At 47.5% G+C, this 16,395-nt stretch overlaps 1 protein-coding gene across 2 annotated transcripts in view; it reads left to right on the top strand.

Annotated features, from left to right (window-relative positions):
• The first annotated feature begins 7,561 nt into the window (after positions 1–7,561).
• OTUD5 (OTU deubiquitinase 5) overlaps positions 7,562–16,395 on the top strand; it is a 559,146-nt gene continuing 550,312 nt past the window's right edge. Inside the window, exon 1 of one of the 2 annotated variants that reach the window (XM_085629705.1) lies at positions 7,562–8,428. In XM_085629705.1, coding sequence (XP_085485831.1) covers positions 8,015–8,428 — 414 coding nt within the window. In that variant the 5' untranslated portion in view covers positions 7,562–8,014. The remainder of the gene's footprint in view (positions 8,429–16,395) is intronic. The other variant, XM_085629706.1, reaches the window with a different exon arrangement.

The following is a 16,395-nucleotide window of genomic DNA, read 5'->3' on the forward strand; positions in this document are numbered from 1 at the left end:
ACCTTGTAATTTATCCGGGTTGATTTCCCAACCTTTCTCACGCAAGCACTCAATGACTCTATCCAATTGAGTCTGAACTTCCTCTTGTGTTTCGCCTTGGATCAAAATATCATCAATATAGTGACATATCTGAATTTGCGGATGAACCGGTACCTCAGTCAAATGCTCTGCCACCAGCCGGTGACATATCGTAGGACTATGCACATAGCCCTGGGGAAGACTTCTAAACGTCATCTGACGCCCGTTCCACGTAAAACTGAATTGTTCCTGACACTCAGGGGCAATCGGAATCGAAAAGAAAGCATTAGCGATATCAATGGACGCATACCATGTACCTGGATGTTTTTGGATTCTTTCAATTAGGGTAATAATATCCGGTACTGCAACAGTCAAAGGGGGTGTGTGTCTATTCAATTCTCGATAATCAACAGTCATGCGCCAAGAATTATCACTCTTACGTACAGGCCAAACAGGATTATTCCAAGCAGAAGTAACTGGAGTTATAACTCCTGCATCCACCAACTCCTGAATAGTGGTACTAATCTCTTCATGACCACCTGGAATACGATACTGTTTCTGACAAACCACTTTTGTCGCCTGGGGAACTTTTATGGGGGGCATTCTTAAACGACCAACCCGTACAGGCCTGGACGATATATAATGTTTAGTTCCAAATTGGTAACATCCATCATCTAAGTGCAAAGTCATTCCTTTCAAAATATCAATTCCAATTATGAATTCTAAGAGTGGCACCACTAATACAGAGTATTCTTTTCTAGGAATTCTACCTATTCTCATTTCAAGTAAAGTTTGAACTGCGGGAGTTTCCTTTCCACCTAATCCGGTAATTTTAAAAGGCTGACCTTTAAACTTCTTTGATTTTCCATGAATAAGAGTGGCCTCCGCTCCTGTATCTACCAATGCTCGGGCCCTTTGGATATTACGATGTCTCCAATAAATATCAATATCTACATAGGGTCTATTATCTCTGTGAGCCCATCTGTGTACTGGAGCTTGACCTATTTCCTAGTCCTTTTTACTGTGTTCTGTGTACCAGGATAAATCAGGATAAAGACTCTCACGTTTCCCAGGTATCGATACCTCCTGTTCATATCCATCTCCATTACGAAATGGATTACTGTTCCCTGCATTGTACTGCGGGTTTCGATCGGCCAATATGTGTCGATCCTCTCTCCTTCTCAACTCAGGGGATTGATCCCTATCATCTCTACGTCTGCTGTTAACATAATCATCTCTCCCCCTCTCTCTTTCCCCCTCTCTCTCCCTGTCTCTCTCACGACGGGGGGACAAATCACGCACATAACGTCGATCATCACGACGATCAGAGCGCCCACGGCGGTCGTCATCACCGCTACCATCAGAAAAACCACGATCACACTCAGTCGTCCGAACACGCCGGGCACCCTCCTTTCGATCCAAGCCACGTTTGCGAAACATTTCCCACAAACGAGAAGTAGTCTCACCATCAATGTCCTCCTTCCGCACACCATCGGCCATAAGACCAAAAAACATATCACGTCTAGTAAGTTTATTGTCACCAGGAGTACGAGTGTCAGGCCGGGACTGCCGTTCAGGTTTAAACCACTCACCCAACTCACCGAGTTGGCGTACCGATTCCAGCACCACAGATAACATGTTACCAGTCTGATTAATCAATAAAGTCATCATGACCTGCTTATAAGCAACAGGGGAAGAACGAATAATACGATTCCGCACAGAAGATGTCAAGAAACCATCAAGCAACCTGTCAGCAGTATTAAGAAAAATTGCCGTTTTCATCACCTCCTCTTTGAGACGTTGCGCAGCATCGCGCAAAGTATACCACGGTTTGTCATTCAGAGGCCAGTCAGACTCAGTAGGATATTTTTGATTACAACCCTCAGTCGCCAATTGAAGCCAAGAAATTTGACCACCAGCATTAAAGTTACGAAAATTATCCTGTACAGTAGAATCCGAACTCAAGGAACAAAACTTCAAACAATCGCCAGCATCCAGCATAATGCCAGCAGCGCCCAGTTCATAAAGGCGCACCATCCATGTGAGTAAGGGCTCACCAGCTCGCTGCCGAAATCGCTGCAAAATATCACTAATTTCTTGTTGAGTAAAATCCTCCAAAGAGTCTAAAGCAATACCATTCGGAGCACCGGGAGCCTACTGCACTTTCCGCCGAAAAACTGGATGCACCGAGACCGCGGGACGAGCATCACAAGGAGCTCGACCAGTACACGTAGAAGAACAATCAGTGGAAGAAGCATCGACCCCGCTCGAAGGACGAGCGTGATCACGGGGTGCACCATCAGAGGCGCAAGAAGCAGATTTACAAGCACGGCCGGAGCGAGAGGACTCGCGCTTGGCAGACTCCTCACCCGAGGAAGGAGAATCACTCGAGTTCCAGATATTACCATCCCATTCATCAGGATTCCAATCCAGTCCGGCTTTCGCCACGACCAGACGCACCTTTCGCGTCGAAACCCGACCACGCCGATTCTTGTATTTATAACGAGCAATTCGCACAGCCGCCCTCTCGGCAATAGTTTGGTACGTCTCAAGTTTATCAGCAAGCAACTTATTTTGACACCGCAACAAAGTATGAGCATTCTGAATCTCAACAAAGTTCGATTCCAAATCCTTATGCAAGTTCTGTAACTTCAACAACCTCTCATGCAGAATTCGGTACGCAGACAGAACAATCCAACCTCTGCGTCCCAAAACGGGAAGCTCATCACCCTTAGATACCGGCACCTTCTGTAAACAAGTAATCACATTAGCCGGCTCCGCCAGCTCCAAACAAGAATTCCAATTCTCACTCAAACCAGTAGAATCAGCCCACTCACGGGCTAAGGCTTCATAAGGCGTTGAATCCCAGCCGGGAATATCAACGGGCAACTTAAAAGTAGATTTCGACTTTCTAGAAAACATCTTTGAAAAGAAAGAAAAAGAGAAAAAGAAAAAGAAGAAAGAGAAAAGAAAATAGCAAACAATTATAGACAAATAATATTCAAACGAAACCACGCACGCACCGAAAGGAAACACGATACAACCACAACGCACACAGGTTTCGTAAACGGTTCGTGACGCCAAATGTTCTGCTTGGGTTTTCGGATCAGATAGAACCCGCTCATCAGAGCCTCACTAAACCAGCCAGAACGTTACCCCCTCCCTAGAACCTATTTACAATCCTGCAACCACATATATCTATCACCTAAGGACAGGGGATTCCTACTATGCATACCAAGACCTCTTATAATCGGCGGCCTCGCGATCCCATACGGATCCAGACCTCTCTGCCCATACGACAGTATCACAAGTGGCGGCCTCGCGGTCCCATACGAACCCAGACCTCTCTACCCAGACGGCAGTCTCAGCACAGTCGGCGGCCTCGCGATCCCATACGGATCCAGACCTCTCTGCCCATACGACAGTATCACAGGTGGCGGCCTCGCGGTCCCATACGAACCCAGACCTCTCTACCCAGACGGCAGTCTCAGCACAATCGGCGGCCTCGCGATCCCCTACGAATCCAGACCTCTCTGCCCATACGACAGTATCACAAGTGGCGGCCTCGCGGTCCCATACGAACCCAGACCTCTCTGCCCATACGACATTATCACAAGTGGCGGCCTCGCGGTCCCATACGAACCCAGACCTCTCTACCTAGACGGCAGTCTCAGCACAATCGGCGGCCTCGCGATCCCCTACGAATCCAGACCTCTCTACCTAGACAGCAGTCTCATACGACAGTTCATCCTATGATCACCATAACATACAAAAAAAAGGACTCAGTCTCACTATTCATCAGATCACACAAGGATTGCCAGTTCGAGCATAGCCTGTTCTCACGTTCGAGGGGCTCCTCTTTCCCTTATTCAGTTACCACTTACCTGATCAGGGTTAACATCTGTTCATGTAGCCGCAGCTGACTAGAAGAATAGGCTACCCTCTTATACAAGAACACGCAGCACATGTTGGTTCACTACAAACTGGATACTTTATTACTCATTACGTACACAATCACATAACATTACGATATAACACATAACCTGCAAAGAAAAGTGAAAGATTAAGTTGTACATTCTAATAAGAAAGGGTCGACATCACCTTAGTAGTATGTAGCCTGCACTCAGTGGTCATCTAGGTTCCCTTCTCGTCTGTGCCTCGGCTCGCCTGGAATCACCCTTCTCCGAGTCACTGGGACCTCTTCCTTATCGGCTACTCTCTCCTCTCTGGCTATTCTGCTAGGAAAGCATCTGTCTCCCGGTTCTTCTCCACCTTCAAGATGGCGTCTGTCTTCCCTGGAATAAGTAGTAGCTTTACTGCTAACGGCTAGATGCCGCCTACGGACTGAACATGTAACTGCCTCAGACTTTCACTAATATAGAGGTGCGTTTCCTCATGGAAAATTCCGGCCCGTAACCTGCCGCCCACCAAATTCTTGTACCTCCCCGTACCAAGGACACGTTCCCAGCCGGCCGGCCTGATGTAGTGTCTTCGGCATGAAGAAAAATACAATCCTTCGATAAGGGCCGGCCTGAACCGGTTCTCTCCAAGCGAATAACACCTCATAACTAAAACATTACGTTTGACCTAGAAGCATCCCAAGCTGCCGGAGCAGAAAGAAAGATGGAGTCTCTCCCGTTTGAGGCCTACCAGGCCTGAATTCAGCACAGCTCCGTGAAATACCCTCACTACAGGACAGGTTATCCCTAATACTAACAAATCTATCCCCTAGGCTATGTGTGCAAGCCCTGATCTATGGGGAAGAGCACAGAATCATGTCGAAGTGCCTAGTAAATAGGCTCCATTCACTACTCTAACCCTTAGACTTGAATGATAAGAGACTGAAGTCACATTACATTATTGTTCCTCACAAGAAGGCCGGGAAAATCGAGCAGAACAGCTAGTGAACATGTCCACGTATTCTTTAAATGGGAAGTTTTTCATGCTTGTGACAGTTCATCAAGCATTGTTGACCAGCTTTGGCAATCCAAATGCAAAGATGACTCCTCGCATTGAACTTTGGGATCTACAATTCCAAAATTACAACTACACAATCATGTACTGTGCAGGGAAAGATCAAAACACTGCTGACTACTTCTCAAGAGTACCTCTGCAGTGCCCTGGCACCCCTTCCAAGATGGCTGAACCATACATAAATTTCATTGTGAAATCAAGCACACCAGCTGCCATTTCGTTGGAACAAATCATCACTGCCACAAGTCAAGATAGTGACATGTTAAAAGTAAAAAACATTATTACACATCAGTCCTGGCACCAGCTCTGTCGACCTCTTTCCAGTGACAGTGAGTACCAAAAGTTTCAAAATGTCAAAGAGGAACTGTCCATTACTCAAGAAGGCATTATCTTAAGAGGTTCGAGAATTGTTATTCTGGAGAGTCTGCGACAATAGATTATTGAAGTAGTCCATGAAGGACATTGTGGAATTGTGACCACAAAACAAGCTCTCTGAGACTGAGTCTGAGTGTCACGTCTCAATGAGAGAGTTAAAAGAGAATTGAAGGGCTGTCATCTATGCAATTGTCTTTCAGCAAAAACCACTCAACACACCTTAAACATGTCAGAGTTGTCAAAGCATGTATGGGAAAGAATTGCTGTTGACTTGTTTGGTCCTCTTGACAATGGACATCACCTGATGGTGACTGTTGATGATAACTCCAGTTTTCCATTGATGATCTCTCATCTATCACTCAAGAAAGAGTAATCAAGAGATGGGACAGCATCTTTGTGACATGGGGGTGTTTCTGCGATCCTAAAATCTGACAATGGCCCACCTTTCAACAGTTGAGGATTCAGAGACTTTCTCAGTCATCTTAATGTGAAGCATCTGAAGAGCACACCTCTTTGGCTGCAGGCCAATGGACTTGTCGAAGATTTCATGAGTACTCTTAAAGCAGTTCAGCGTGCTGTACTGGAAGAGTGCAACCTTAAAAATGTCTTGAATTCTACTCTTCGGGCTTACCGTTCGGCCCCTCACTCGACTCGCCCACAGATAAAAGCTCTGCAGCCTTGATGTTAGGGAGAGCCATGACAACCAAGTTACCTCAATGGACCACCAGAAGATCAACTACTGAGGAAGAAATCAGTGTAAAAGACTTGGATCGTAAAAGGAAAATGAAGACAAGCGCTGACATGCAAAACACGTCATTTTCAATAGAGGAGATCGAGCGCTTGTTCGTGAGTCTAGAAAACAGAAATGTGAAGCTCGATTTGATGCTGAGCCCTTTCACATTGTGACCAGCAAAGGACGCATGGTGACTGCCCAACTTCCTGGGAAGTGCCTTTAGCGAGATTCCTTGCATTTCCGACATATGGCTCATCGCTCTTCAGGCACTGATGTCAATGTAGAGACTGGATCTGAAAGGACAAGGGAAAACCCTCTGACTTCTGTTGTTCCTACATCGCCAGCGCAGATCATGGACACTTCTACTGCCTGTCCCCAGTATCCGAAGACTCAGTCACGATGTGTGTTAAAAGTGCCACAACTAGTCATTTAAGAACTATGTGTATATATATGTAAAAAAAATGTTTTATTTAACAGAGTGGGAAAGGTGTAGTGTGAGTTAGCAATGACGGGACCGTTGTGGCTCCTGATGAACTCCGTAGAACTGTGACGTAAGTGTTAGAGCTTAGCGAAGTGAATGCAGTGTTAGAATGCATACATGCCAATAGACCTGATTCAAGCAGGAGACTCGATTTTGTAAGCCAAAAATAGTTTTATTTTGTGTCTCCTGTCTAAAAATGCATCTGATCCAATAGAAGTCAATAGAGGAAATACATTCTCCCAGTATTTTTATTAAATCTCCCACTTACCTCTTCAAAAAGGTTGGTATGTATATGAATGTTGAGTTTGCAGTTACACACAGAATAAAGACTGTTGTTATTCTAAGCTCCGTGTGTGGCCTAGTCATTGGCGAGTACCCAGACTGGGGAGGACACTACAGTTGGGAAATATAGTTCTATTTACGTTAGTAGAATAAACTTGGAAATGGCTGCTACATGACTAAACTGATTAAATACATGCATAATGCTTGCCTCTAGTCCTCACATAGAACGGTGTACCTGGTTTGTCATTAGATTAACATGTATTCCCACAGGGGCTGCTTAGACCTTGTATACAGATGGCTTCGGTGAAATATTAAGAAATATCAATTTGCAGTTCAACTATTTGAACTAGTGACTATTCTCATTTCCCTTAGTGCAACACGGCTAATACGCTTGTTTCTTTGCACGTGAAAGCATTCGTGGTTTTGTTTACGTTTTACTTCCCTTGGGCCAAAAGCGATGTCTTCTTCTGTTTCAATACACTCAAGTAGGGGCTGCAGTCTGTCTTCACTTTCCCTCGAACCCTTCCTCGCGCTGCTCTGAAGCACCAATAGCATTCCGTGCTCGGTCTCGTCTGTCTAGCAGACAGACTGACGCCGAGTCTGTTTTCTATGTCTATGTACAGCTGACTAAAAAAACATAACAACAACGGAGTCCATCTAAGGGACGCCTTGACGCTCGCGCCGGACATGACGTAAGCGCGGCCGGCCCGTCAGCTGTTTGTTGATATTCTTGCAGTCTTCCTTCCCCCCTCCAACTCCCGGTAGCCTAACCTGAGGGAAACAGAGCGGGGGGCGGCCGATAGAGAACAAAGGGGCCGAAGCGGGGGGGAGGGAAGAGGGCTCCTGGAGGACAGCGAGGCGTGCAGGGGTGTCGCACCGGCAGCGACAGCTGCGCGCGTGACACGGGTGTGCGAGGACAGTGTGACGGCCACCTCGCGCGCCCTGAAGAGGTCAGGGGACAGGAGAGAAGGGGGGTCAGTAGTGACAGCGCGCGCCGGGGAGGGCGCGGGTGCGGCGACGGCGCGCGTGTGGAGCCGGGAGTTGGCGGCGGCGCGCGGCTCTGACGGTTGGCGGCGGCGCGCGCCGGCTGTAAGGCCACGGCCTCGATCCCGGTCCTAGCGGAAACCCCAGGGCGCCGCTGACCGCGCGCCATGACCATCCTTCCCAAGAAGAAGCCGGCGGCCGCCGAGGAAGGGGAGCGGGGCGGTGGGGGCTCGGGCGGAGGCGGTCCCGAGACACACCCCCGCGGCTCCGCCCGCTCCCGGGTCTCCCCGCCGCCGCGCTGGGGGCCGGTCACAGTTGGGCAGCAGACCTCGGCGGGCGGAGGATCTTCGGTCGGGGGCTCTGGCGGTGCCGGCCAGGGAGACGGAGTCGGTGGTGGAGGAGGAGGCTGCTGCTCCGGACCCGGACACAGCAAGAGGCAGCGGCGGCAACAAGGGGTGGGCGCTGGAGGAGCTAGCCCCCAGCAGCACGAGGAGGAGGGGGGCGCCGGCTACAACAGCGAGGATGAGTACGAGACGGCGGCGGCCCGAGTGGAGGCCATGGACCCGGCCACCGTGGAGCAGGTGAGGCTCGGGGGTTATTGTAGGTGGACGTGTCATTGTGATGTCCCGTTACATGTACTGGTCTGTGTGGAATTGGAAAGCCTTCACAGGGGATGCGTCACCGTGGAGGTGATGCGGCTCGTGGGGGGCAGGGGTATCATAGGTGGATGTCATGTGTCTCCTTACATGTACTGGTCTGTGTGCTCCTGGATATCCTTCACAGGGGATCCGTCACCGTGGAGCAGGTGAGGCTCGGGGGTTATTGTAGGTGGACGTGTCATTGTGGTCCCGTTACATGTACTGGTCTGTTTGGTATTGGATAGCCACCACAAGTGATCGCTCTGTGACCTTGGAGCAGGTGAAGCTCGGGGGTATTATAGGTGGATGTGTCAGCTTGCCCCCTTACATGTACTGGTCTGTGTGGTAGTGGATAGCCTCCACAAGTGATCGATCTGTGACCTTGGAGCAGGTGAGGATCGGGGGTATTATAGGTGGACGTGTCAGTTTGCCCCCTTACATGTAATGGTCTGTGTGGTATTGGATAACCTACACGGGGAGTCTGTCACCGTGGAGCAGGTGAGGCTCGGAGGTATTATAGGTGGACGTGTCATCGTTTGCCCCCTTACATGTACTGGTCTGTGGGGTCCTGGATAGCCTTCACAGGGGATCCGTCACCATGGAGCTGATGAGGCTCGTTGGAGGGGGGGGGGGGCAGGGGTATCATAGGTTGATATGTCATGTCTCCTTACACGTACTGGTCTGTGTGGTACTGGATAGCCTTCACAAGTGATCTGTTACTGTGGAGTAGGTGAGGGTTAGGAGTTAATATAGGTGGACCATGACGTATCATGGTTTGTCCCCTTATGTGTACTGGCCTGTGTTGTACTGGTTGGCCTTCACAAGGGACCCTGTCACAGTGGAGCAGGTGAGGCTCGGGGGTCTCTGGCGTTGGTAGACATTTTAATGTGTACCTTCCCAAAACTTCCTGTATAAGACACATTATCGAATGCCACAGACCACATCCCTGTGCCCTTTTTTAATTGTCTGCATCTAAAAATCTAGCTAATTACCTGACTCCTTCCTTTGGAGTGTTTATTTTTATTATAATCGGTTGTACGATAGTATGCTACTCGTACCTTTTTTGCAGCAATGACATAGAACAAAACTATTTCACTTTGTGTTTACTTACAGTATTTTATTAGGTGAGCTGTAATTCCCTTAATACAGATCCATCAAAGATAGTATATATGGTGCTGTAGGTATCCAGCAAACAATGATGGCCAGGGGAACGTGCTATTGCACAGACTCATGTAGTATAATTCTTCAAAAGGACTCGGCTAGTTTGAAGCTGCCCACCTCAGAATATGGTTTGCCACCAATAAACCACAAATATTTAAACATGAGACGAAAGCTCTGAGAAGCAACACAAACAAACAGCTGTAGGCAACACAAAGGCTAAACACATGCACATAGGACGAGAGAAGTTTGAGTTTCTGATCCTTTATTCCAAAAATGTTTGAGATAAAAAAGCCAATACAGCCAACGCGTTTCACCCGTGGCGGGCTTCTTCTTTGTCGTGGAAGGTAAATCACCCACTGTATATACCAAGAGAGATATTGAGTGTAGTCCAATCCCAACCAAATGATTTTACGAAAATGGTGTTTTTCCAATGTGGAGCCTCAAACTGGTACAGCAGATAAAAACGGTTATTCAAACGAAGAGCCTGTTTCGGCAAGAGTAAGGCCCAAACAGCATCAAAAATGTGGAAACGTCCTCAACATCTTAAAGTACGAACAAACAGGCTCTTCGTTTGAATAACCGTTTTTATCTGCTGTACCATTTTGTGTTGCCTCTCAGAGCTTTCGTCTCATGGTGCTGAAGGTAAAGCTATACTTTTTGTGTCTAGAAACATGAACTCCTCAGCTTCTTCCCTGGTTTACCGCATTTTTAGTAAGGAACTTGGGAGTCCTTCTGGACACCAAAGCAACAGTAGTGCCTCTCATGTAGAAGATTCTTGGACCATAGACGGTGATCTGTGGCCCAACTGCCTGGCGCACAAGATTGTCGGACACTATAAGATTGTGAACTTTTCGCTTTATTGATTCTGTTCTGTTTGATTGTACCCTCCTTGCTGCATATATTGTAGAGCGCTCTGATACCCTCTGTGGTCATGTTCACGCTATATAAAACTTTCAAAATAAATAAGGATGTGCAAACTGATTTTTCATTTTAGCTCTACACATTAATCCATGTATTTAGGTTCCTGTTCTTTTTTTCACATTGACTTTCAGCAATTATGACACACTTTCTCTCTAAGGTTGACCTTTTTTATGGTGTCAACCCAGCTCTCGCTTCCAGTCTGTTTTAGAGTCCGCAACACATGCAAACCATCAAAAGGAAGTGCCGCCCCCCCCCTCCCCTTCCCCTTGCACCTAGAGCTATGGATACTGCATAACTAATTATCTGTACAATATAACGTTTTTACGTTGTTGAGAGTCGCATTCTAATCCGTAGGCACATAGGCCATTGAGCACTGCATTGGTCCCCGTGTTTTAGAGTTCTCTCCTACAGTTGAGTCAAGACCCTGCATTACTTATTTAAAGATTTTTAAAAGTTAATCCTGCTGCCTTTTGTCTACTTCATAGTGCTGAGGATGGAAAAAGGTATATATTTATTAGAGGAAAGGTTGCAGTCTGGGCAGGTGATACCGAAAAAGGTGTTAAGTAACTTTTTAGATGTGACCTTTGGACCACCCAGCTGGAGTTCGGTCGATAGCTAGTCCTAAAAGCTGGTATCTTTTGGAGTTTCTAGAATAGCTTATGATTGAGTTCAGATCACATGTTCGATGTTGGTGCATTCCATATGTAATGCCTTTTATTCCTAGGAATTCGCCATTATGTTTTGTAAGATTATTGGTTAATTGGATTTGAAGATGTGGAATGAGAAAGGAGGTTTCTAGTTGCTTGGCTAGGCAGTGTACATAATGTTGCAGTAGTAAGCACTTGCCATGACATGGTTTTGTCAGCTCCACCTGATTGTTTGTTTGGAGTAATGAGAAGACTTTTTGGTGTAGAGAGAGTTGCATTAACTTGGGGAGAGGATTTGGGATGGGAGGTGGACTTGACGGGAACCAAACAAGAGTGGAAAGTTTCCCCCATGCTCATGATAAAGTTTCTGAAAGAGTGAGGCTTGGTGGCCACTAGAAGAGGAGTCTTTTTGCACTCTCCAAAACATTTTTATAGATTTCTTAAGGCCCTAAAGGAATCTGAGTTTTTTTTTTTCTAACAGAAGGAAGACTGTGAGGTGTCTCTCACCCTACCCGATGAGTTATGCTCATGTGGGTAAACTTTTTAGGAGTTCGACAAACCTGTAAGAAAATCTCTACAGGTGATGATGCGGACCCTCTTCTTCCTCTTCATCATTTTTTTATTTTTTTCAATGCTTGCTTTTCTGTTTCTCCCTCTTTATTGTGCAACATTCTATCATTTGAGTGGAAGGTTCTAATGGCAACATAGTCCTCTGTTTATAACAGCTGTTGGAGGACCACTCCCTCACTATATGACTAGACCCTATGGTCTTTAATAACTGCATTGGCCCTGGGAAGTGGTTTCTAATGATTGTGTTCTGTTCATCTGCAAATAATATGAGCAATAAGCACCCTAATTAAGCAAGCAAAATGAATACAAAAAGTGAATGCTAGATACTTTCCAATCATAAATCCTTAGAGGCTAAACCCTACATATTAAGTTTAGAGGACTTGCATCTTGGTTACTTGAAAATACATTATTCTGAGTAATGTCAAGCTCCCCACATACTGTTGTTATTTTAGGCCTGAAGTTGTAGTCCCTCTCTTTTCAGCATTTATTTCAACTGGTATCTTACATAACGTTATCATGTATGGAGGTGCAAGCAGGGGGTTTGCTAGCTTTCTGCTTCTTTGTTTGTTACAGACAACGGTGAACAGTGCCTCTGTTCAGTTTTTAGCAAGCGCACAGAAGTTTCTGTTTTTGTATCTTTCAGGTTCATCTGATGTAGAGCCACACAATCTGGGGAACAGATCCCTGGGAACTATGAAATGTGTTTGAGAGCACCACAATCTCTTACCTGGCCTCTTAACACAAGCAACAGAAAAATACATGAAAACTGAGACAATGTGTTAGTATGCTTAAACTGAGAGGTGGTTGTTGGAAATGGGCAGGCCTCTTTTCTAGGGTCTCTGTCATACCCGTGGGTGCATTTAGTGCCAGAACAGTGACAGCGAAGCCCGTGTTAGTTAAAGCATTATCTAAACATTTAATAAAAGCCATGCACATGTCAGTTCCTTCCAGGCCCATAATTGCAACAGCATTATTTGATCAGCTATGTCGCAGGGAGAGGCAGAGGAATATATCATCTGTTATGGAGCTCTTCCCTAATCTTGGCTTAATCTAAGCTTGTTACAGGTCTGGTTCCTGACTAATGTTGTTGGAGAAGATGGTTTATGTCTACTTGCTTATGAAGTTCACCTTTATAGGTAAACAAAAGGGACTGACCCTGTATTCATCTGAACCTTGGCGCTGAGTGTTCTCTGTCCAAGCTAGCAAACTTTGGAATTTAGCTGTTGAGCATTTTAAAGGAATCTCTGATCATTATTCATTCCATTGGGCCGTTCAAGCCCTTCTCCGCCCCCCCCCCGCCCCCTTAAATATTTTACTCCTAATATAGCTTTGTCATTTAGGGGCCACCTTAATGTTTACTGATAATACTCGTACCTGGATTCATAAGAGCAGACCACAGTAGTTGTCATATGGCTCCATGAACTTTGTCAGTGTGGAGTGGGTGAGGAAATTGTCAAACAGGTTTCCATAAACTTTTCTTGTGTGAAGGGATAGTGCTGTATTGATGTTTGAACTGCTTTCCTGGACAGAAAAGTGTGAAAGGGCAGAGAGAGTGCACTAATACTGCACGGGAGGCGGGCGGGCTGGCAGCCCCCGATTTTGAATGGTACTATTTGGCGGCGCAGCTGCAGTGGCTGACGCAGGCCGTGGCACGTGAGTTTCGGGGCCCAGAGGGCCCGCAGGATAGGGTCATTCCGCGCCATGTACTGTCGTTCATTGTGCTCCGGCAACGGCTCCGATTGGATCAGCTTACCCTCGAGGAACGCATGCTTCGGCTGTGCTGGATCCGTAGTCCGAAACGGGCGGGGTTTGCCCGGCCGTATGCCCCGGAGATACCGTTGGGCATGTGCACGGCCCTCCCGCACGGTGGGGACTGGTCGGCCCTGGCTCACTGGGAGGAGTGCGGGGTGCACATGATTGGGGACTTATACGGAGATGGCGTTTTGCTGTCGTTTCAGGATCTGCAGGGGGCATATGACCTACCACGGGGGGACTACCTTTTGCATGCTGCCTTGGTGCGTGGGATCCAGAAGCACTGGGGGATGGGGCTGTCGGAACCCCCGATTTCCCAGGGATGTCAATACGTCACTATGGCGGCGGGTACGGTTAAGGCCATTACTTGTCTGTATAGACGGTTGTCCACGGAGAGGCTGGCACCCTTGGAGGTCTTGCGGGGTAAATGGGAGGGGGATCTTGGCAGGCCCATTCCTGAGACGACCTGGGCACAGCTTTTACGGCGGGCCTGGAAGGGCACGCGCAATGCTAGATTCCAGTTGATCCAATTTTACACCCTTCATAGGGCTTACCTCACTCCGGTCAAAATTCTGCGGTATTTTGGAGGCTCTCAGTCGCCATGTCCTCGATGCGGAGTAGAAGGGGCTGATTTTGGTCACATGTTCTGGTCCTGCCGGGGCCTGGGCTCGTACTGGGCGGATGTGGTGGCGTGTCTGAATCCGGTGACTGACCGTGAGTTGGAGGTGGAGATGGGGACTTGTCTTTTGTTGTGGTTTCCGCACACCCCCCGCACCAGGGTCACAAGCAAGTTTTGCGATTTGGGGCTGATACTAGCGAAGCGGGAGCTCACTCTGCATTGGAAGGCCAAGTCCGGCCCGAGTTTTCGGAGATGGAGGGGGAGTTTCCTGGCCTGGGCGGGAAGCGAAGGGACGCTTCGGCATCAGATGGCCAGGCGGACCGCTAATGAGAAGGCGCTGGATGTGGCGAGGGCGTGGGAGGTGTTGGTGGAAGAGCTGCGCTCCTGGGAGACTAGGAATGTGGAGGATGGGGATTCTGTAGATGTGGATGGGGGAGTGGAGCCTGGGACGGGGTCGGCGGGGGCTGCGGGGGAGTGCATGCAGGACGGGATCACTTAGTTACACTCATGGAGGACTTGCTATCTGCACTCTACCTGGGTAGCGGTTGAAGAGCGCAGGTGGGAACAGGGCTGCGGAGGGAGGCCACGGCAGGGTCCTCTCTCTCGGGCTGACTACTAGCAGGGGTCTGCCCGTTCGCCCGGAGCGGGGACGTCTTAGGCCATAGGACCGGATGGAAGGTAGCTGCTGAGGACTTACTGTGGGCACACTGACTGGGGGGGTGGGGGTAGAGGGGGCGGCGGGTGGGGGATGTAGGGTAGGCATGCAGTGGAACGGATTTCTCCTGATGTGTATTTTGAGGGGGGATTCCTCGTCTGCTGGTCATATGTGTAATGTTGGTCTCTAAGACCCTGGGTGTGAAAACTTAATAAAATCTTTTACCAAAAAAAAAAAGAGTGCACTAATACTGAATGTCACCTACATGTACCCATCGACCTAGCTGCTGAGGTACAGGTGAGGAATAGCACTGTACAGCATTGAGATGGCTATATGTGGATCATGTGATGCCGTAGTTATTTGTAATAATTCACACGTATAGTGTCAATTCCCACAGCCAGTCACTTGGAGCAAGTGAGCATCTAGCACTGCATACACTGAACATATCCATAGGTCTGTGCACCTGCATTAAAGTGACCTCCCCTGTAGTATACTTCAGAAGTGCCTGTCTGCTTGCTCTTGACCCCTTGAGTGTGAAGTTGATATTCAGGATCTGCTATAAAAGTGTTTTTTAAAGTCTTTTCTAAACCTTGTAAGAGGGTATATCATTGAATAAATAGCATTTGCGCTGACATTAATGCACAAGGGAGACTTCAGGTTTTGCATAATTAATGTTTTCTTGGCTTGTATACTGTGCATTATTCCACCATCCAGAAATTGGGTCTCAAATGCCCCCCTCCACACCGGTTAGAGGCAGTGTTTGCTTTCTGGTGGTATATCTTTCCCCCAATAACATCAGGCATATGCCTACAGAGAGAGAGGTGGAGAATACCCTCTTTACGTTTTGCCTTAAGTGCCACCACAAGTTAGCCCAGATGGATAGTCAAAGGGTCTAAAACCGGTCTACCCAAAGACCACAAGTCTGAGGGGTGTGAGATGTACATAGTTTCTGACCAAGGCCCTTAACGTTAGAGATAAAGAAGAGCCCATTACGCCATGGCAAAGTCGCAACAAACTTCAGGTTGGCAGAGAGGGGTAGGTTGCGCTTATTGCGCGCACAAGGCACGTTTTCAATTCGTAGGTAGCGCGGACTCTGCTATCAGCCATGGGGCCAGTAGCTTACCAAATTTGGGTCGGTTTTTAAATACTTGCATGTACACCCTATATTTTAAGAGCAACTTCATTATTTCATGTGATTGAGTATTTTTGTACAATTGTCACACTCTCTTCCCCATTAATCTGTTGATTAGGTTTATTGCTTCTGAAGAATTGCCCTGGCAGAGAACTCTGGAAAGAAACATGTCGCCCTATATGTACATCACTTTAGGAGCTGTTTTGGATCATTGCTCCCTTATTCAGCCACCAACTGTTTTTACTCCTAACGAGTACCTATACATTAAAACCCCCTTTGGTACCTCTTAGCTATTTTTAACAATCCCTTCACACCAGTCTATACTTAGAGCACCTACACTTCACTACGGCGTCTTATTTTAAAAGACCTCTAGCAAAGAGCCCTGTCGAAGGTCCCGTTGGACATCGCGTGCCAGACCACCGAAGAGCTTCCAGAAAAATCCTGAAGAAACCA

Source organism: Triturus cristatus, chromosome 10 (assembly GCF_964204655.1).
Source record: "Triturus cristatus chromosome 10, aTriCri1.1, whole genome shotgun sequence".
NCBI classification, from domain to species: Eukaryota; Metazoa; Chordata; class Amphibia; order Caudata; family Salamandridae; genus Triturus; species Triturus cristatus.